This window comes from Daldinia vernicosa (genome assembly GCF_022497035.1).
Source record: "Daldinia vernicosa strain CBS 139.73 unplaced genomic scaffold F5Y00scaffold_72, whole genome shotgun sequence".
In the NCBI taxonomy this organism is placed as follows: Eukaryota; Fungi; Ascomycota; class Sordariomycetes; order Xylariales; family Hypoxylaceae; genus Daldinia; species Daldinia vernicosa.
The window spans coordinates 1-19,501 of NW_025953988.1; the positions used below are offsets into that span (position 1 = coordinate 1).

Genomic DNA, 19,501 nt, shown 5'->3' on the forward strand with positions numbered 1-19,501 from the left:
ATATTTCCTTTTCTTATCTTTTTTTAATTATAATTCTTATTATTTTTTTTTGTCCCCGTTCGTCTTGCAGAATTTTTTAAAAAAAAATAAAAAACTTTTAAATTTTAAAAAAAAAAAAAAAAAAAAAAAAAAAAAAAAAAAAAAAAAAAGCTATTCCTTTATTACATAGCCGTGCCGACGCTACCTATGTAAGTTGATGCTTTAGATTCCACTGGAATTCTGCATGGTGCTAGGACGATGCGGCATCCACAGTATCGGATGCGATCATTTCCAGAAATGCGGGATACTAACACCATTAAGAGCTCAAGGGTTTGAAAGGGATTGAGGTAAGATGCAGGCTCGCGTCCGTAGGTGTGTCCCTAGCCAAACAAATATTGTCTAGTTAAATTAGTAGGCGTCTTTTGCTGTGTGTGCTTCCATCAGACTTCCTTTTACTTGGCATTCCCAAGATGGCGGTACCACGCAAAATGCGTCTCTTCCCATCTTCCCTCCTACCCCGGACGCATTAAAAGATGTCCGTTTCCAGCCCAACAAGATCTGTTTGAAGAAAGCTGCATATTACACTCAACCCGAGTTACATCAGGACCGCTGCTTTAGCTCTAGATGCCAACTTTGAAAACAGAGTCCTCCGTTATTGCTGGATGGTATGTATGTGTGTAGACACAAAACTGCTACCAACTTGTTTGCGAGCTGGTCCACCATACCATCTATTATCTATGGGTCCCCATGTATCGTGTCGTGATGCACATACACGGTACACGAAAAGACAAATTCAAGATAGCGCAGCTTCAACGCTTGTTTTAAGTGTCTTGATAAATGCGATATTATTAATTTGTTTTATTCTAGTATAGGTATACTTCCTTGTGGAGGCAGATTAATATTATCCTTTTCTCCCTTTCCTCTTTAGGGACGCTAGGCTTCGATTTGAAAATAACTGGCTGTAATATAGGTAATACTTATATACGATTATCATAAACGTAGATCTGTTTGATGATCTCAGTCTTATTACTATAACCTCTACATTTTAGATCACAAGAAATAAGATAGTTATTAGCATTCCTAATTAACAATGACTAAGAACAATTAAATTATCATCATTCAGTCTATTGTGTTGCTCTATCTACTTTATATATATATTAAATTATACGTATGTATAAATAATACATTACCTATTACATAAACGTTATAATAAGGCTGTGATCGTAGTTAATATCAAAATCTGTAACCATCGTTGCCGCTGTATTAGCGTCCATATACTACAAGGCACTAGTACATATGGTTTAATAAATTGGCAACTCGGAGGAGAACTAACCCTTCTACGACCCATGCTTGGCGACCTTTAAATCTTAATCGATGATCGATCTCGAACAGTCTAGTGCTTTTTAAAAGAGAGGATCCGTACCGTATATATATAGCTCGCGATAACACTCATATTACTCCGACTAGCTACATATATGATATGTATATAACACTTACATCACTTACATACACGCGTAGTACATGGGTAACGGACAAGGCGGCACTTGTAACCGCATCCATTATGTATGTGTTACGTGCCTACATACTGTAACCTACATACCATGTAGCTCTGTAACATGAGCTGGACACTCGGACGTAGGAATGATTCGGAACAATTAGCTTAGCTGTAATGAAGTCAGTCTTTCACGCACATGCTCAGATCTCAGATAGGCAAACTCTCCAACCACATCGTATAAATGCTACGGTATGAAATGAGTACTATATGAATGAGTAACCTTATCTCCCTTGTAAATGGCAGGTAAAGACATGGGGATGGGGATATTGAACTAGTTGTAGTAATGTGTTTAACGATTCCGCCGACGTCTCAACGAAGGTATGATGTATCATCATCATACCAAGATCCTGAATTAAGTCTAAGCGAGAAATTGATTGGATACGAGAGCGTAAGAGAGCAAAAGAGGGTGAGAAGGATGTCGCAAGCAAAAGAGCCACTTTTAGTCCGTCAGTTTTTCCCCCCATGTGCCATTTGCCATTTGCCATTTGCCATTTTGCGCCTTTGTTGCTCGTGTCCATCTTCATCTTTTTTATCCACACCCCGGCCTCTACATAATTGTCCTAAGCCCCCTTTATTACGTTTTCCGAATTCATCCTTGATGAGGGGGTTTATTTTTTCCTTGGATTTAGCGAATTCAAGTTCCGTCTCGGCCATCCTTCTGCTTTTTGTCTTCCGTCTTCCGCTTTGTTTCCAACCTACCTAGCATACCGAGTAGGTAATTAAGAAATTAAGAAGGAAGCTAAGTAGATAGCGAAATGAGCCAGAAAGGAGCTAGATCGTCCACAAGCCATGACCATGACCGAGTTCTGCCGTGTCCATTTCATTACGTTGTGTCTCAGGCAATGTATGTACCTAATGTATGTATGTAGGTACGTGGATACATACGAATAGTCGTGATTCAATTACACTACGGACATGGACCCTGGCTTGCTGCTATTGGCGGATAAAGCAATCATATTAATGCTAGCCTCAGTAATTAAATATTATTACATAGGTACGTACAATATGTACAAGAGAGCATACCAAGAAAAAAAAAAGAAGAAGAAGAAGAGTTACCCCCCATCAAGTTACCTAACCTACAGTAGGTAGTAGTAATTGGCTTTGACAACCTTTAGATATGTATGTGCATATGAGTCCATTCCAAACATTTCAATAAGAAGAACCCACTTTCAACGTTGCATTTTCAGAAATATTCATCTTATGACACACCTACTCAAAGCTTACAGTGCAAGTACACGATCACTGCATTCATCTACCGTTGTAGTAAATGTACCTACTTTGTTGTAAAGGATGATGCGCCAACCACCCACCGGAAAATGAACAGTACAAACGGACAAATATGTTGCTGTCGGAGAGCAGCTGCGCAACTAACTAACTAAAGAGTCCTGCGGTAAGGAGGGGCTTGCTGACAAAAACTTTTTTTCCCTTTCCTTCTAGGTGCCCCTGCCTGACCAATTATTTTGTACCTAAAACAGGTACCTAACCTAATTTGCTAATGTACCTAGGTATGCCGTTCTTTTTCTAAATACATACACACCCCGCTCCTGTCTCCACTATATATCACCCTAGCAGCCTAGCCTTCCTAGAGTGGCACAATACAATAATACATTTACATCGTATGGTAAAGCCAGCCATGTCGGATGTACCTTCCTAGCTCCTGAGAGTAGGTAAATTGCTCTTTCAAAACACTCCCTGGCGAACCTTAACGAATCCAGTAGTGACTACTGGAATAATGCTAAAATAATGCTAGTTGCGCATTTAACGCCACTCCCCGTCGTCACTTTCTTCATTCTCAGTCAGGTTCAATTTTCAAAAGCCTTGTTCCAACTTCCAAAACTTTTCAACCCGCCAGCCCGCTTAAACCGATGGCCCACATTTACACCTTTGAACAATAATACAATGCGTACGCACCCACGCCTCTTCCCTCTCACACTACCTGACTACCTGACTACCTAGATTTCCTAGACTACCACCTCGTAAGCCCTTGGCCCTTGGACGCCTCCGAGCCGTATCCACGGCCCCACGGTCCAATGGACTACGGTCCACGGTCCAGCCAATCCATTATCAGCGGTCAGCTTGGCCACTCACACGCTCCACGCTTCACGCTTCCATGCTCACAGGGTGTCAAGCAGGTCAAGGCAGGTAGGTACCTGAGGGAAGGGGAAGGGGAAGGGCAACCTAGTGTAGAAAAAAAAAAAAAAAATGGCTTGGTCCAATGGAACGCGCCAATCAAGTGTCGCTGAGCAACCACACAATCCAGCCAATCCGGCCCAGTCTCAATCCGGCTACCTGCTACTACTGCTACAGTACCTGAAGTCATCACTGCATACTCCAGTATTGTCGTGTAAGTCCATTGTACATACAAACAAGCCCTTCGTTCATTCAAAACAGTCATTCATTCATTCATTCATCCATTCATTCATAATATCTAATTCCGTACCCTGTCTTCCCTTGGAACATTCGTGACCTTACTATTTGTCTGTATATTACTTATTACTTTCATGATACCCCAAAGTTTCAATTGATGAATCCTGTTGTTCGTGGACCCCAGCTATATCTGCTAGGACAACCCTGTCGAATGTGAATATAGAAAAAGAAGTAAAAAAAGCAGTCGACACGAGACAAAGCCGGGAAAGGAGGTATAGAAGGGACTCAGTTTGGTAACCTAATAAGTTGCCCGTTTCCCTGTGCAACCGCAGCACTGCAGCATCACAGCACCTTGTCCTGTCTGCTATTGAATTATATCGAGTCTATTTCCTTATCCACATCGTCTCAACGGCAACCCACCAGCTGGATATTCTGGAATCAGGAACAGGAACAGGAACGATCAAACTCACCGAACGTTTGCCTCCTTCCTCCCCAGAACCTACCTTCTCGTTCGACATGGCTCATCAGAGATGACCCGTCACTAATAAAAATACATAATCGTACATAATCGACTGTGCCAAAGTTTTGTTGTACGACTTCACAGCTCAGACCGTCGTGGGAGCAACTCGGCATCAAAGTGAATGGAACACAACAGTCAGGAACTTACTTGTTACTTCACCAACGTCACTCCCCCCGGATACGGCTCCATACCTCGCCGCGACCCTAACCAAACCCTTCATGACTAGGGACTCCATTTAATTCATTTCTTTGTCTCTCCGGTCCTATCTGCCCTTCCCTCAAAACGCCAAACCAAATTGATCCCACATGTCTTCAGTCATCGTGCCCTCGAGCTTCCGCCCATACCTCCCATCTCCAACACATAATACGGCCTATCCACTGCGCCATAGCCAAGACTATAGCAGCGGCAATAGCGAAAAGCTACGAGATCATCTGCAGCTCTGCGGAACTGGCTTCTTCAAGGGCGGTCTTCGAACGCCCCCAACCGAGAATAACATGAACGCCGCATACCACAACCCCGTGTTATCGAACACATACAACAGCCATGTAGCTCTAGCAAGACAGCCGGCCGGTTTAGTGCAGGCAGATCGAACGGGAGGAGTGTACTGCGACGTCGTAACTGGATTCTCTGCAACTCATCCGACTCACCAATCGCAATATCAGCAACCTTATCCCTCCCAGACAATTGTCCCCCAACAATCGCACCCGCCTTCGAGACCATCAACTAGACCAAGCACTCCCGCCTCTACTGGCAGTCTCAGCGTGCATTCGGAAGGCACAGTCTCCAAGAAAGACTCGACTCTGGTGACCCACAGTCTGCAACTCCCCACGTGTATTAGTCCAAACGGAGGGAATCTGGATGATTTTGCTGCCCTAGTAAGTTCCAATTTATTTCTTTTAATTGTATATCGGCTAACGTAGTTGTAGATGACATGCTTCTTTTGGTTCGAATCCATGGACACGATAAATGCTGCGGAGCATATCAAGGAACGTTCACCCTCCGAGCCGATCCCTCCATTATCCGCATATACCGAACCTTGCCCCGCGTATAAGCAGTGGGTTAATAAAACCCTTTCCACGACCCAAGTAACGCAGAACGTGATCCTATTGGCGTTGTTGTTTGTATATCGGCTGAAGAAGGCAAACCCGAAAGTGAATGGTAGTCCGGGTAGCGAATATCGGCTTTTAACCGTCGCCCTAATGTTAGGTAATAAATGTAAGCGTCTTCCTAGTGGCTTTTTACCATAAGCTTTCTTTCTAACAAGTATAAATAGTTTTGGATGATAATACCTATACAAACCACACGTGGGCAGAAGTTTCGTCTATTTCGGCAAAAGAAATTCACGTCATGGAAGTAGAATTTTTGAGCAACATGCGATATGGCTTATTGACATCTAAGGAAGAGTGGGAGGAATGGCTGAAGAAGCTGGCCTGCTTCCATGAATACTACGAGAGGGCGGTTATGGAAGAGAAGCGTCGAAAAGCCCCGCCTCCTATGTCGATGAATATACCCTCGCCGACTCACGCCCGATTCGCTTCTCCACAACCTTCACCGACCGGCATCCTACCGTCAACTGGACAGGGTGCACCATTAGCTCTTGCGGCAGCATATTCTCCCAACTCTGTAGTTCACGCCCAGAGCTGGAATTCTTACCATGCTACCCCATCGGTTTCCCCGCTTGCAGCCAAGCCGAGTCTAGGTCACCCAATGGTGCGAAAGAGAGGGTTAGAGGGAGGAGAGATAGTTGAGCCCGCCCCGAAGCGAATCACTCGCCAACCGCTTGTTACAACGATGCCGCCGAATCAGCAAGTTCATGGGGGCCCCGGACCGCTTCGACTACCTGTGCCACACCTTACGCTTGACACGAGCCAGGCAATCGTCCCGCCTGTATACCAACCCCCGTCTACCTACTCCCAGCCGAATGTATCGTTACCACCACTCGGAGCTGGAATGAAGGCTATGTCGACAGTATATCCTGCAACGACTGGCTGGGCGCCCCAGGGATCGGTGCTTGCTACTTGCGGACCACAGGCGCCGTCTTATGCGATTCCGTCGAACTATGGCACTCCGACGAAGCGACACAGCCCAACGGGCTTAACTCAGTTTGGTTCGTCCCCGTTGGCCGAATCGTATGGAACCCATACTCCCATCTCGAATTCGCCACTGGTGTATTTACAGCAGCGAGCGAGTCCCTATAAACCTGTTCGTCGCGTCAATACCCTTCTCAACCCTCCGCCGTCCATTCCGCTTTCCCAGTATCACTTGGGCTCGAGTCAGATGCACTACCAGCCGCTGGGTCGACGATATGACTTGCGCTCTGGTATCGTTCCAGAGTTTCTCCCTGCATATGGCAATCAACGGCCTCCGAGTCATTCCCACTAATAAGCAAGCGCATTCCTGTTTTGATGTTTTAACAGTATGCAGCATTTCGACAAATGTATTTTTATTTTATTTTCACTTTCATCGCATCACATTACATTACCTGCATTGGCATTGGCATTGGCACTGGCGTTGGCCGGCGGTATACAGTCGATATCAACTCGACACCTCACGGATAAGGGCATGTCTTTTAGGGTTTGTTGTTGCGATACGGCTGGTATCGCACGATAGGCGTTTGGTAATTTAAGACGGAGAAATCTTCATGGCATCCGAGCACGAGTTAGAGGATGAGAGGCGTGGCGTATTTGGCGAGGCCAGTATGTATCCAGTCTGAGTTTAGGGCAAACCAGCTACGGTGGTCGGTGAAGAACAACTAGGGAGAAACAAGGGTGATATAGTCATGAGACTGGGCACCATTTTAAGCAATCAGTTTTTAGTAGGTTGCATTCATCCCCATAGATGATAGATGGATGATTACCAGCAATGGTAGCAAGCCAGAAATGAAGTAAAAGAAGAATTCTTTGGACGATAATTTTTATCTTGACGCGAAGTTTGGTTGAAAGTTTGACTCGTGTGATGTACTATTGAAAGTAATACTCCCTTTCTGATCAGAGCGTAATGATGTCATGTCAACTAGAGATCTCCAAAAATATCATCTTGATGCGGGGAATCACCAAGGTGGGGGTTTCCCCAATGAGGGGAATATTAGATGTTGTCCGTCATTTGATTGGTTCCGAGATGCAGGTGATATAACGAAGAGGTTAGGTAATCAATCTTGGGATCTTAAATGGTTACAAAATGTAAGTACCTTGAACTTTTGGAAGTTCATATTTTATACTAGGTATACATATACTACTATAAAAAATAACCATCCCTATATCCGAGTCCGAGGCGGGGAAGAAAAGCCGAAAGAATATTTCGTGCTTTGATGAGCTTAGCTCATGATCTTGGACCTTGGTTAACAGATTCTTCCGAGGAGATATTTATCCTATAACTTCAAAACAGGTCCCAACAGTATGTTTAAGGTTTATTATTGGATTATATGCATCATATATTAAGTAACAGTTTGATCTTGGCGTGAGAGTAACTAAGTGGTCTTATAAGAAATAGGTAAGTATATCCTGTCGGTATGCGGCGCATGATAGTTTGCTCTCTTTAGTATCGGCTACCTGTGTAACCCACATCTTTTCGCAAATTCGTCCCTTACTGATGATGATTCAGGGACTTCCCAGTTAGAATAGAATTCATCGTAAGGCAGTTTGGACATGAGGGTCAACCGAAATTTGGAAATAAGACGATGGTGAAAAGGAAAAGTTCGGGTTTTATTTCTAGCCTCGGCATTTCCGCGGAGATGGTAACTTTTAGATATATCTTTAACAGGTAGTTAAATATTGTTTAGTTGGATATGTCATAAAACACCACCGAGACAAATCATCATCGAACTGAAATCATAAATCATAAATCCAACAACTCACTTTCTAAGTTTATAATATTCGGTTCGAAAATTTAAATGAGCACGGCATACAAAAGACTAGCGACCATGACAGCCTCACGCATGAAGTCGTGGTTCCCGACCACCGCGTCGCCTTTGATAATTAGCGCTCCCATGGCCGGAGTCACTAATATAAAGCTAGCAGCTGAAGTAACAAAAGCTGGAGGTTTAGGTTAGTTACTCTTATAGATGATATAGTTAAATCCTTCTCTACCTAGTTTATTGATATACTTACTAATTCCCTAGGTTTCATCCAGGCTGGCCGGGACTTCAACCCGGATTCGCCTGCGCTAAAGAAACTTGATGATCAACTCACCCAAGCCTGGCAACTCCTCGACCTGGAGGCATATAAGAACGACAGCAGCCACCTACCCATCGGCGTTGGGGCCCTCACATTTATGCCATCTGCGCAGTACTTTGCTGAGACAGTTGTGCCGATTTTGAAGCGGCACAGGCCAGCTGCGATATGGCTATTTGCGCCGTCGCCTAAAGCACCGGACACTCACTCGACTATCGTAAAGGAGCTAAGGTCTCGGGGAGGTCCGTGGAATCCCAAGATCGTAGTCCAGGTCGGAACTGTGGCGGCTGCTCGGGAGGCGGCTGCTTACGGAGCTGACATAATCGTCGCTCAGGGCGTCGATGCCGGCGGTCACCAGTGGGCGAAAGGTGCTGGTATTGTGAGCATAGTCCCCGAAGTCATAGACATGTTGCGCGAAGAGTTTCCCGACAAGGAGATCCCGGTTTGGGCTGCCGGCGGTATCGCTGATGGTAGAGGGGTTGCGGCAGCGCTGGCATTGGGTGCTGAGGGCGCTGTACTCGGTACAAGGGTAAGTTCTCTTCGATACCGGCCTATCCAACCGATGAAAAGTCATAGGTGCTGTGCGACAGTTTAGTTGCTGACACCGAGCGCCTATATAGTATATGGTAGCAACCGAGTCCGATGCGCAAGACTATAAGAGAAAGGCGGTCATAACTACGTCGGATGGAGGCTCCAATACGGTAAAGTAAGCTTGGTTCTATTTCCTACCCCTTTCATTACCTTGATAGGTACCTATATACTAGGTACTCGCTAGAATCAAGTATGCTAACAACTCGCGCCTCCCCGCGCCGCCAAGGTCGCAAGTCCACGACCACATCACAGGCGAGATACACTGGCCCGAGATCTACGACGGCCGCGCCATCGTTACCCCAACGTACCACGACCACGTCGCCGGGGTACCTCTAGATGAGAACGCGAAGCGGCTCAACGCCGCCAAGGATAGCGGCGACGTGTCTAGGCTGGTCACTTGGTCGTAAGTACTCTCTGCTCGTATTATATATATATTGCTCTGACTGACCTCTGCCAGGGGAACGGGAGTCGGTTTGGTTAAGAAAGAGCAGCCGGCTGCGGACATCACGAGAGAGGTGAGGGATGAGGCGCTGAAGGCGATTAATAGTCTGAAGTCGTTCCTTTAAACGGGTTCGTGATAGAGCCCTGCAACGAGTGAGTATGCCTTTTGGTCTTATGGCATATTCTTTTCTCTTATCCATTATTCTTTATTTCTTAAGGGCAATAGTTCGTTGCCATACGTCTCTCGATGCTGACTCTAGATATTAATAGGTACACATAGTTTATGAGACATGACGGAGAGGAAGTTGGTAGCTTTTCTCTACTCTTCCAAGAAGCCAGACCCCTAGGTTTATTGAGTCTCCTCGCGTTATTCCCCTATAATATGAGGTTTCCATGTGCCGCCACTATGTCTACGACTTGTCTAGGTTAGGTGTCTAAGTGAAGCGGCCAATGTTTAGTTGAGCTGGTTTGAAACATTTTAGTAGCCATATATTGATATATATTAGGTATATATAGGATATAAATGACTGCGGACTCATGTGTACTCGTAATCCCTAGCTCATCTCCTCGTAAGATTAAATATACTTAAAGAGCAACTTATATACACTTTGCTACTCCTTATCGGGCCTGTGTTAGGGCCATCATCTACATGTTTCATCTCTTATATGAAATTGTATGCTGCGCACATCAACGCAATAAGTAGAGTCGCACTGCTGGCCCTACTCCCGACCGAACCGTCGTCTTTGTGAACAGTAGCCAGCTCAGAAACGCTATCATAACTAGGCTGCGGATCATCTGGGAAATTGGCAGGGCTGCTTGTCTGAACGAAACCCTCGCGGCCAGAGTACTGTTGATGACCGGGGTCTAATCGGGACTGGTCCTCATCAGTCCATGATAGACCGCAGGCACGGATTAGTTTGCCCGCATTAATGTCCTCGGGATCGTCGTCGTCGTCATCGCAGTCAGAGAGTACGCCGTCAAAACAGCGTATGAAAGGCGTGAAGGCGTAGTATCCGACGTCGCCGAGGTCTATATCGGTGTGGGATGCCGTGTAGTTCACGACGATCGTGGCGTTGAAGTCCGTGAGGCTAGACGCGGTGGGGTTTGCGTTTTCCCTTACGAGTTCGAATATGTGCTCCGACGTCTCCGAGTCGAAGTTGATGAAGCGGATTTCGGGGTGTAATACTAAGCCCACTAGAGTATTGTGTTAGAAACCCACCCACGTTTATAGCTGGCAAGTGGATTAGACGTACTACTGTAGTGGTGGAACTCGCAGGTGTTATTATTGTCCCCATCTCCACGCGCAAGCTCCGCTGTGCAGTTCGTCCATGAAGAGACTGGCATGCTTTGGTTACTTGTCGTGGTGAAACCATCGCCGCCGTATTGACCCCTGAACTCGAACTTCTCACAATCAGCCGCTACGAGGGGCAGCAGAAGCGCCGCGATAGAGAAAGCTGGTGCCCAGGTCTTCATTTTCTAGTATCTCGTGAGTAAAGTAGGTGAGACACTCGCTAGTTTGAGTATTAAATATTTACTCTACAGGCTACAGCTGGCGAGAGGCCGCGTCGAAGCTAAAGTATAAATACTCGAAGCTATTGAGACAAGCTATTGAGACCGCCTCGCGCGCCGTCAGTAGTGGAGTCATAATTGTGCTGATTATTCATCTAGGCAAATTGTTGGTTGAAAAAAAGAAAACAACCAGGGGATTTTCATCTGCGCCGCTGCTGAACTTCTTGGCGGCATGGTATAGCCTCAAGCATATCGGACAATAGTACAAATTCGGATTAAATTATGAGCTATAGCTGCGGATCATCTCAATCTATACTAGCTCTTCTGCTAGGGAATGAATCCCTCAATATCGTTGATGAATCACTATTAAAGCTGAAGTTTGAATTGCGAAACGGGACTGGTATACCGTATAACTACTATATAATTACAAATCCTCCACACTCCTGCTTCCTTATCTTACGTAACTTATAGCAAGCAATATTATACCAGTTACCTAGGTATATTATATTAGAGGATTATACGGTTATTCTGAGCTATACGTCGCTGGAGTGGATAAGGGATGAATCTGTCTATGGTTATACGATCTACTGGAGAAAGCCTGATGTTAAAGGGTGAAGCTGCTATATATTAAAGTATCTAATGAACGTTCCTAGATTAGAAAAAGCTTTAGTTAAGCTTAAGATGTCTTTGAACAGTTACATTTTGAAAATAAGTCAAGTAAAAAATTAGTCTCCTTAGGACAACTCCTAGTCTTCGTCTAGCTAGCCAGCTAGACCTGATTATTTTCGACTGTATTGGTATACATAATATAGCAAAAGCGAAACACATTGTAGTTAATAGGAGAGTAGGTGAAAAGAAGGTGTTTGCCTATACGGATTGCATCTATTCTCTGGCTACTACACAAACATCCTCTCCCGTATCTCCACGTGGCTCGTGGTTGATTCTCTAATCAAAAGCTGAACCCATAACTCGGGTTATCCCTTTCTATAATTTGTGACGTTTTCGTATACGTGATGGCACTCTGGAAAGGCTAAGCTGGAGCGATATCCCTACCTAAACTAACGGCCATGCCGAGACTTGTTTATTCCCCTAACCCATCAAAGGAGCATCAACCGGATTCCAATATTCTCTAGCTTTCCTAGTTTAATAGGGATTTAGTTTTCAGAGGCGTACCTACACTAGAACTCTCGACGTTTAAGAGAAGCCCGGGCTAGCGGGATGCGATATGGGATGGCTTTATTACTAGAATTCATCACAGGTCTAATGCTTGGTGTGAATATATCTGGGTATATTATCCATATCTTGATAATGAGAACCCGTTGAGCAGTAGGTAATGCTTTCTGCTATCATCTAGAAGGTGGCAGGCCCGAAGTATTTATAAGTCCAATTCAATTATCCAACTTCATAAGTCTTCTCGAATTTCAAGAGCACTAAGAAACCCGCTTACTGTTGATAAATCTCACTGGAAATTTGAAATAATGACCAAGAGTATCAATTTGTGTTAGAATGAGGTTTGGAGATCGCTTAAGAAGGGAAGAGGTTTTTTCTATCTCGACATATCTTCAGATCACTAGGCCATGGCCTCTTTGGCTAATGTATCTTCGAGTTAGGGGTGATGGAAAGACTGTTAATTGGCCCTTTAGTCTTCCCTTGGGTTGCCCGGTGATGAGCGTTGTTGTCGAGGTAGTAGAAGGACTCCGAATATTTCCTATATAATTTCGATGCCTTGGCTGTAAAAGCTGTGGTGATATTTGATATGTTGCTACTGCTAACTTATCAAGGGAGAATGGCAGTGAGGGGTAACGTACTTATAATACTTTCTTTCTATCCCTAGGAACTACTCTTGCCCATTCCGCCCTCGCTTGCTTGTTCCCCCGGTTCTTGTTAACAATCATAGTAATTAGACATACCTAACTTAAGGCGGGACACATCAGAAGTATACTCTTCTACTCAAGATAGGACATACTCCTTGACGATCTTAGTATATTCATTCTGATGCCACCAAGAAGCCTCGGTTACGACAGACATTACTTCATAAGACAGGTGTCGTACTTGCCAGCTAGCAGAGGCCCTAATGCCCGAGCATCACAAGCGCGTGTCTCGGCTGGATGCTGGCCAGTTTGCTCACAGCTAGTCGGCGGCGTGGGAGCCATCGGAGCGAGCGAATTGCGGCTGGCGGAATAACAATATTCTGATGTTAAGTAGTAGCACGAAGAAAGAGACGCTATAGGGCGAGATACTATAGGTACGCTACGGACGTGTCGCTTATTTGAAGCTGACTTATGAGATAAGAAAGAGTTGGCAACCTGGCCGTGGAATCGCGTCAGGGGTCCACCTGTACCTTATGCATAGAAGGTGAGCATCTGTTGTACGACAGAACGGGTCGTGGCAGAGAGGTACTGAAGTTGAAAGGGGAGCTTTGGTGGTTGGCTAAAAACTGACGTGATTGGTTCAACGCAGCGATCTTGCGAGACAACAGGGCTGAGTTGGCATGGGATGGAATGTGGCCGAGAGCCTGATACATTTAATGGTGGGTGCGCAAGTAAAGCGTTTCGTTGGGCATCAACGCCAGATTGTCGATCAGCGAGCGTGGGGGCAATGAGGCGACCTAGGCCCATTGATCGAGTGGTTGAACTCACCTGGGACCTTCAGCGTTCGGGGCGGGTTCCTTGATACGGAAAAACACGATCGCGAGATTGGAAATATAGGAATAGAGGTAGGAAATTCATCAAAACAATATCATAAGGGACCACCGCTCGCTGTGCCAATTCAACCCCAAACTCCTATGCCTCATACAAATCTTGTTCTCGTATCATACACACATGATAAACCCGATTTCAATAACCGTTACTCGTGATTCATAATAAAAGCCCGTTCATTCTGTTGTCAGCCGCCGTGTAAGTCGTTCTGTAACTATCCGATATATCCTTGTAACTAGAGCCATATGCCCATCGCATTGCCTCTCTACTATCTTCGTAGGGCGCTGCCGCTCGCCGTCGTAACTTTTACCAAGCCGCATAACTTCGTGAAGACGATCCAGATTCGGAGTAAATGAAACCTGCTACGCAGGTGCTGGAGGATCGCCGGCGCCACCGCCGGCGCCGCCTTCTGAGTTACCTTTCGAACCAGAAGATTTGCGGCGATGACGCCTCTTACGGGTGAAGCGAATTGACCTCCCGTAAAAGTATAAGAAAGCAAAAAAGCCGACTAGGAACACTGCCAGGAGAATACCAACTACCACGCCGATAGTGGTGTTTACGCTTGCCCCTGATCGCTTTTGTAGGTTCGATGCATGATCATAGACAGCCGGGAATATGCCAAGGCTACGGGCAAGGAGCCGGCGCGCCTGGGATGAGACCGACTTGAGAAGAGGGAGATTGTCATGTATGGCAAGTTCGTGTGTGGATGTGAGGCCCTGTCCGAGTCTTGTGGCCGGAGCCAGAGAGGAATCGGGATCGAGAGGGTTAGTCTGGGGTATATACATTTCGGGCAATCTGCGCACCGGCGGAGTGGAAGATTAAGAATGGTAATTTCGAAGCATGGCGCGCCATAGGCGCAGTGAAGGTCGAGAATCGAAGCAAAGGGGTTGGCAACGAAGAGAAACCGGCCAGAGAAGAAGAGGCTGGGCGAAGGGAGCGATTTTATTATCTGCAGCTTACTCCAACCAACTCCAACCAGGTAATTCTCTAAGGTCGCAGCGTGTAACTAGCGATCACTGTCTCGCGTGGGCCGACGGCCACTTGCTCTAGACGCCTACATGAGGTGTACAGCCGAATAACTGACGACGATGGCGGGGTCGTTGATGAAGGCTGGAGAGAATCTTATTCGTCTCGCTGTTCGGCAACGGCCAACGACGATCGACTTGGGGATGTAGTACATGGAGGACCTATGGCGCAGACGGGGAATTTGTGATAGGGTCAAAGTACGCAGATACGCAGATACGCAGATACGCAGATACGCAGATACGCAGACTCAAAGTAGTAAGACGATATAATTCGTCTATAGTATCTTCTTGAGTTGACACGCTGTAGGATCCCGTCTGTAGGAGCTGCTTCGGCGCCTACAGGAATCACCACAGAGGTAGGACGTAGGACATGACGATATGCAGACCCCGAAGCTAGGTACCTACGTAAGGTAGATCTCAGCGAGAAGTCTGTCATACCCTGGTACGCGGAAGAATCGATAGGCTAGCTCGAGCGAAGATGGCCGAGTGCCGGAGGGAGGATTCTATGAATCTATACTCTATACGTAGCGGTTGGACGAGCACTAGCCGGATAAAAGAGTCAATGCTCAGTGGCTGCCGCGGAGCCGTGGGTATGGTTTGGCGGCACATATTCCACGATGGGAAGGGCGTTTAAGTGCATGTCCAAACAGAAAAAGAAAAAAAATGGGGAGATGGATAAGATAATAAAATGCGACGGGGATGCCATAGTAGTGTACAGCCATAGTACAGCTCGTGCATATGTAAACCGGCGCCGGACAGATGCTTGCAGTTCAGATCGCCAGGTTGGTCGACGAGGGTTTGCCGGACCCAGGAATGGGGAGCAGAGTAAGACGTAAATTTTGTGCTCCTGCGGTGATTTGTTGCATGTCGAATGGGGATTGGATTAGAATTGGCGATGCTGCAGGCCCTCGTGCCCCTCAGTCAGATTGGAGGAGTATACCACATGCAAGGAGTAATAGTAGTAGTAGTAGGAGTAGTAGCATGGGCTAGCTGCCAGCTCATCGTTCAACCCATTGACCATTGTCCGTTGAAGGAAATGGCGAAAGTGGGAAAAAAGGACATGGTGAATGAGGCGAGCATCTGGTCGTGGAATAGAAGTTTAGAGGGTCATAGGAATAATTCTCTAGGTAAATGTTACATCAGTGAGAAGCAGTGAGAAGTCGAGGAGGATTTCTTTTAGGGGTCCATACAGGTAGCATGCATGCGTATGATGCATATGTCGGCTACCCATGGAAAATATGTGAAGCTCGTTATGTTGGCTTTTCATATAAGAGATTAGAAATGGTGTGGGTTCGCTGTGTTTGTTTGCTCTCATTCAGTGCTCAATTCAGGGGTAAAATGAGAATGTAAGGGTGTGGCGGTGTTTGTGGCGCAACTTGATCCTTTCTTTATCTTTATTTTTTCCCTTTTTAAATTTCATCTCACCAAGCTCACCTCGACTGATAAGCTTCAGTAACATCGAGACAGTTTCTATGTAATCTAATTCAAAAAAATTATTATGTTGGTTTAACTTCAAAAATCATCTGTTTTAAAAACTTCTCCATGTATTACTTATAATATTATTATTTTATCGTCATTCTCCTTCTTCAGCTCCCGGCGCGATCGTTGAAGTTATGGGAAACTAAACCGCCTTGGTGTCAATTCCACGGTAGCGGCGCCACTATCATGCGGCCTTTTCACCTTGGGGTTACAACGAGCCATAGCTTCCTTGACCCGTCAATGCATGGCCTCAACTCTCTTAGGGAGATCATTGGTCACTGGATATCCGGGCTAGACATCACACGCTTAGGATCCCTCGCCGCGTGCGTCGGCGCTGCCCCCGCAGCGTGGCGACTTTTAAAGACAGCTTGGCGTGAAGTGTATGGCTGGGTCAGTCACTTCTTCATTTCCTACGTGATAATACCTGGACGGGACCCGCTGAATAGGCATGTAACGAATTGGGTCTTGACCAATGTCGTACAATTTCGAAGCGTACGATCTTTTACGGCTCGCACTCACATTCAACCCGGTGCTATCGCGGACCGAGCCGCGTTGCTAAAGAAGACTCGTCGTGACATCCAGTATCTGCCTCACTTCGAAACGGTATGGTTCTGGTATGAAAGTAATCTATTTGTGGTTAGGAGGTCACTCGATAGCTTCAACGCATCTATGGTCGACTCTACTTACGATGGCATCGGAGGAGAAGAGCTGACCATAGGCTGTCTTGGACGGTCAACAGAACCTATCAAGCGGCTCATTCAGAATTGTCAGGAATATGCAGATAGACAGGCTCAATACTATGTCATTATCTATGCACGAGATCGTTACGGAATGTCCTGGCAGCCAAAGTCTCGCAAGCCCATCCGTCGTCTTGAGACCGTTCATTTTGACGACGCCCTAAAGCGGGAACTCCTTACAGATATCAGGAAATACCTCGACCCCAACACCAAGAAATTGTACCAGAGTCGTAGCATGCCTTATCGTAGAGGTTATCTGTTCTATGGGCCACCAGGTACGGGAAAGTCATCACTGTCGACTGCCCTAGCGGGCGAGTTTGGCCTCGACTTATACGAAGTTAAGATTCCAAGCGTAGCGACCGACCAAGATCTTGAGCAAATGTTCAACGAGGTCCCGCCACAGTGTATCGTGCTCCTAGAGGATGTTGATGCCATCTGGGTGAAGCGCGAGTTGGCGAATCGCGAGCCGCATAACGAGACTGTATCGAACTGTACCCTTTCTGGTTTACTCAATGTTTTAGATGGCGTCGGTTCCCCAGAAGGACGTATCGTAATTATGACGACAAATAAACCGAATCGACTCGACAGCGCTCTGGTGCGGCCTGGCCGTGTCGATATGAAAGTCATGCTTGGCAACATCAGTAAAGGTTCGGCTGAGCAAATGTTTCTCCGCATGTTCATGTCAGACACCGATACGTTACCGTTATTACCCTCACAAAAAGATAACGATAAATTGGGTGACGATCGCATGCCTCAAGTAGACCATGAGCTATTACGGAGGCTCGCTTCGGAATTCGCGACGCATATCCCAGAAGACACATTTACCCCTTCTCAATTACAAGGCTTTTTCCAACTGCACTTAGACAACCCTATGGAGGCTGCTTCAAATATCTCGGCGTGGGTTGAGAGGGAGCTGTCTGCAGGGTCATCGGACGACGATATTGAAATCGTAGGTAATGGGAAGGCCTGACCTTCCAACGTTTATTGTATGATATAGTTCAGCGAGATACTGTACCATAACAAGGTTTCTGTTTAGAATTGTTTTGGATAGGTAGCGGGGTTTGGGAAATGGTTAGATAACGGGTTAGAAGTAAGGATGAGTGGCCGCACGCCGGCGCTTGCAAATAGACTTTAGAGAATGTATATATTCATTGCTTGTAGGAAGTATAGATAGAATGGTGCTTTTGCTCAGGAATTAGGCTACATTTGATATGATGTATTGCCCAGAGTGACCGGCAGCCATCCTGTAGAAATATAATATATACAGCGTAGGTATTGAAGAAATTTGTTGACGCTTACTCCTATATATAGGTAGGTACCTATCCGCAAGCTCACTGGCAGTGATATTTCGCCGAACGTATCATCCTCATTACCTAACACATCATAACCCTTACCTTCTGATACCTACCTTTTTCGAGGCCGCTAAAAGGTAACATGGATACCACCAAGCTGATATCTCCCAGAGGTGATGCTATATGTAGTGGACATTTCAGCATCGTTCAGTTCTAGCCCGGTTGAACCGAGGGTCGAGATAATGCCGTGCAGTACTTACCCCCATTTTAAGTTTGCCATACAGGCACATTTGCATCATTCCAGAAACTTACGCAAGTCCTCGTGGACGTTGGGCATTAACGCCGATATAGATGGAAACAATATATATTTTTCGAAATGACCACTCCTTTCTTGATAGATAGCATGCCGTTAATACTGTAGAGATAATAATGGTTGTTTCGTGCCAGATTTGTTCCATCTTTTAGCTATCCATTATCTCTTCAGGCAGGTTGATTCCATGGGCATATCTAGTGGCTTTTAGTATTATAAATGGGAAACTCGGAGAGAAATTATAGAAGTAGAATTTTAACAATTAGAGTCCCTACTCTGTGGTAGCTAAGCAGACTCTTGTGGCGCTCGAGCCTGCTCGTATTCGGCTATATTCTTCAATAGTTGGTAGATAGGGGGTTGTTTGATATCCCTACTCCTCCCCACACATTTCCACGAAGAACAACAACTCTTCAAGTAAGGTGTTGATTTGGCCTTTGGAATATTAGCTAAATAGATTGTAGATGAAGTGAACTCACGCTTATTGCAAGATTTTAGTATCGTCTTACTTATAGGCTTAAACCTGGTGACGGTCGGATTAGTGGATATGTCAACGAGGTCATTCTCTGACTTCCCGGACAGACTTTCTCGAAGATAGGTAGCAGTCTCATGTCGGAATTTTGCGGCGGCATTCGCATCGTTCAAGATGCTAGAGAATTCAAGCGAATCGGTTTCTAGATCAAGTAGAAGATCAGTTCGCTACCCTTTACTTGCAAATAGGCACAATGATACTGTACCATCACCCCAGACGAATAATTGCGAAAATATATCTGTTAGTATTATAGATATATGTACGGTGTTGTTTTCCGGGTCTTACCCAAATCGATAAAT

The 19,501-nt window shown here is 45.7% G+C and overlaps 5 protein-coding genes across 5 annotated transcripts; 3 read left to right on the top strand and 2 right to left on the bottom strand.

The window, feature by feature from the left end:
* Nucleotides 1–4,630: 4,630 nt before the first annotated feature.
* F5Y00DRAFT_197102 (uncharacterized protein) lies at nucleotides 4,631–7,001 on the top strand. Its single transcript, XM_048005281.1, has 3 exons — nucleotides 4,631–5,296; nucleotides 5,348–5,636; nucleotides 5,695–7,001. The coding sequence occupies exons 1-3, from the start codon at nucleotides 4,727–4,729 to the stop codon at nucleotides 6,801–6,803; spliced, it is 1,968 nt and encodes a 655-aa protein (XP_047860451.1). The 5' UTR covers nucleotides 4,631–4,726; the 3' UTR covers nucleotides 6,804–7,001.
* A 1,339-nt stretch (nucleotides 7,002–8,340) lies between these two features.
* Nucleotides 8,341–10,052, top strand: F5Y00DRAFT_273944 (inosine monophosphate dehydrogenase; the record flags this gene model as incomplete). The annotated part of the gene is made up of 5 exons (XM_048013266.1): nucleotides 8,341–8,464; nucleotides 8,539–9,119; nucleotides 9,211–9,296; nucleotides 9,366–9,584; nucleotides 9,639–10,052. The coding sequence occupies 5 exons, from the start codon at nucleotides 8,341–8,343 to the stop codon at nucleotides 9,745–9,747; spliced, it is 1,119 nt and encodes a 372-aa protein (XP_047860452.1). The 3' UTR covers nucleotides 9,748–10,052.
* F5Y00DRAFT_197162 (uncharacterized protein) lies at nucleotides 10,053–11,357 on the bottom strand. Its single transcript, XM_048005284.1, has 2 exons — nucleotides 10,876–11,357; nucleotides 10,053–10,816 (listed from the first exon to the last, which is right to left on the bottom strand). Exons 1-2 carry the CDS (start codon nucleotides 11,093–11,095, stop codon nucleotides 10,284–10,286), a joined length of 753 nt encoding a protein of 250 aa, XP_047860453.1. The 5' UTR covers nucleotides 11,096–11,357; the 3' UTR covers nucleotides 10,053–10,283.
* Nucleotides 11,358–13,923: 2,566 nt separating this feature from the next.
* Nucleotides 13,924–14,831, bottom strand: F5Y00DRAFT_197190 (uncharacterized protein). The gene has a single exon (XM_048005285.1). It carries the CDS (start codon nucleotides 14,613–14,615, stop codon nucleotides 14,193–14,195), a length of 423 nt encoding a protein of 140 aa, XP_047860454.1. The 5' UTR covers nucleotides 14,616–14,831; the 3' UTR covers nucleotides 13,924–14,192.
* A 1,312-nt stretch (nucleotides 14,832–16,143) lies between these two features.
* Nucleotides 16,144–18,308, top strand: F5Y00DRAFT_248388 (P-loop containing nucleoside triphosphate hydrolase protein). The gene has a single exon (XM_048009433.1). The coding sequence runs from the start codon at nucleotides 16,521–16,523 to the stop codon at nucleotides 18,039–18,041; it is 1,521 nt and encodes a 506-aa protein (XP_047860455.1). The 5' UTR covers nucleotides 16,144–16,520; the 3' UTR covers nucleotides 18,042–18,308.
* The last annotated feature ends 1,193 nt before the right edge of the window (nucleotides 18,309–19,501 follow it).

Bases quoted from the DNA above. Each gene is read 5' to 3' on its own strand.
- F5Y00DRAFT_197102 (XM_048005281.1), top strand. From the start codon at position 4,727: ATGTCTTCAGTCATCGTGCCCTCGAGCTTCCGCCCATACCTCCCATCT. The intron at 5,297-5,347 runs GTAAGTTCCAAT...ACGTAGTTGTAG, and splicing joins TGGATGATTTTGCTGCCCTA to ATGACATGCTTCTTTTGGTT. The intron at 5,637-5,694 runs GTAAGCGTCTTC...AAGTATAAATAG, and splicing joins CCTAATGTTAGGTAATAAAT to TTTTGGATGATAATACCTAT.
- F5Y00DRAFT_197162 (XM_048005284.1), bottom strand. From the start codon at position 11,095: ATGAAGACCTGGGCACCAGCTTTCTCTATCGCGGCGCTTCTGCTGCCC. The intron at 10,817-10,875 runs GTACGTCTAATC...ACAATACTCTAG, and splicing joins CGAGTTCCACCACTACAGTA to TGGGCTTAGTATTACACCCC.
- F5Y00DRAFT_197190 (XM_048005285.1), bottom strand. From the start codon at position 14,615: ATGTATATACCCCAGACTAACCCTCTCGATCCCGATTCCTCTCTGGCT.
- F5Y00DRAFT_248388 (XM_048009433.1), top strand. From the start codon at position 16,521: ATGCGGCCTTTTCACCTTGGGGTTACAACGAGCCATAGCTTCCTTGAC.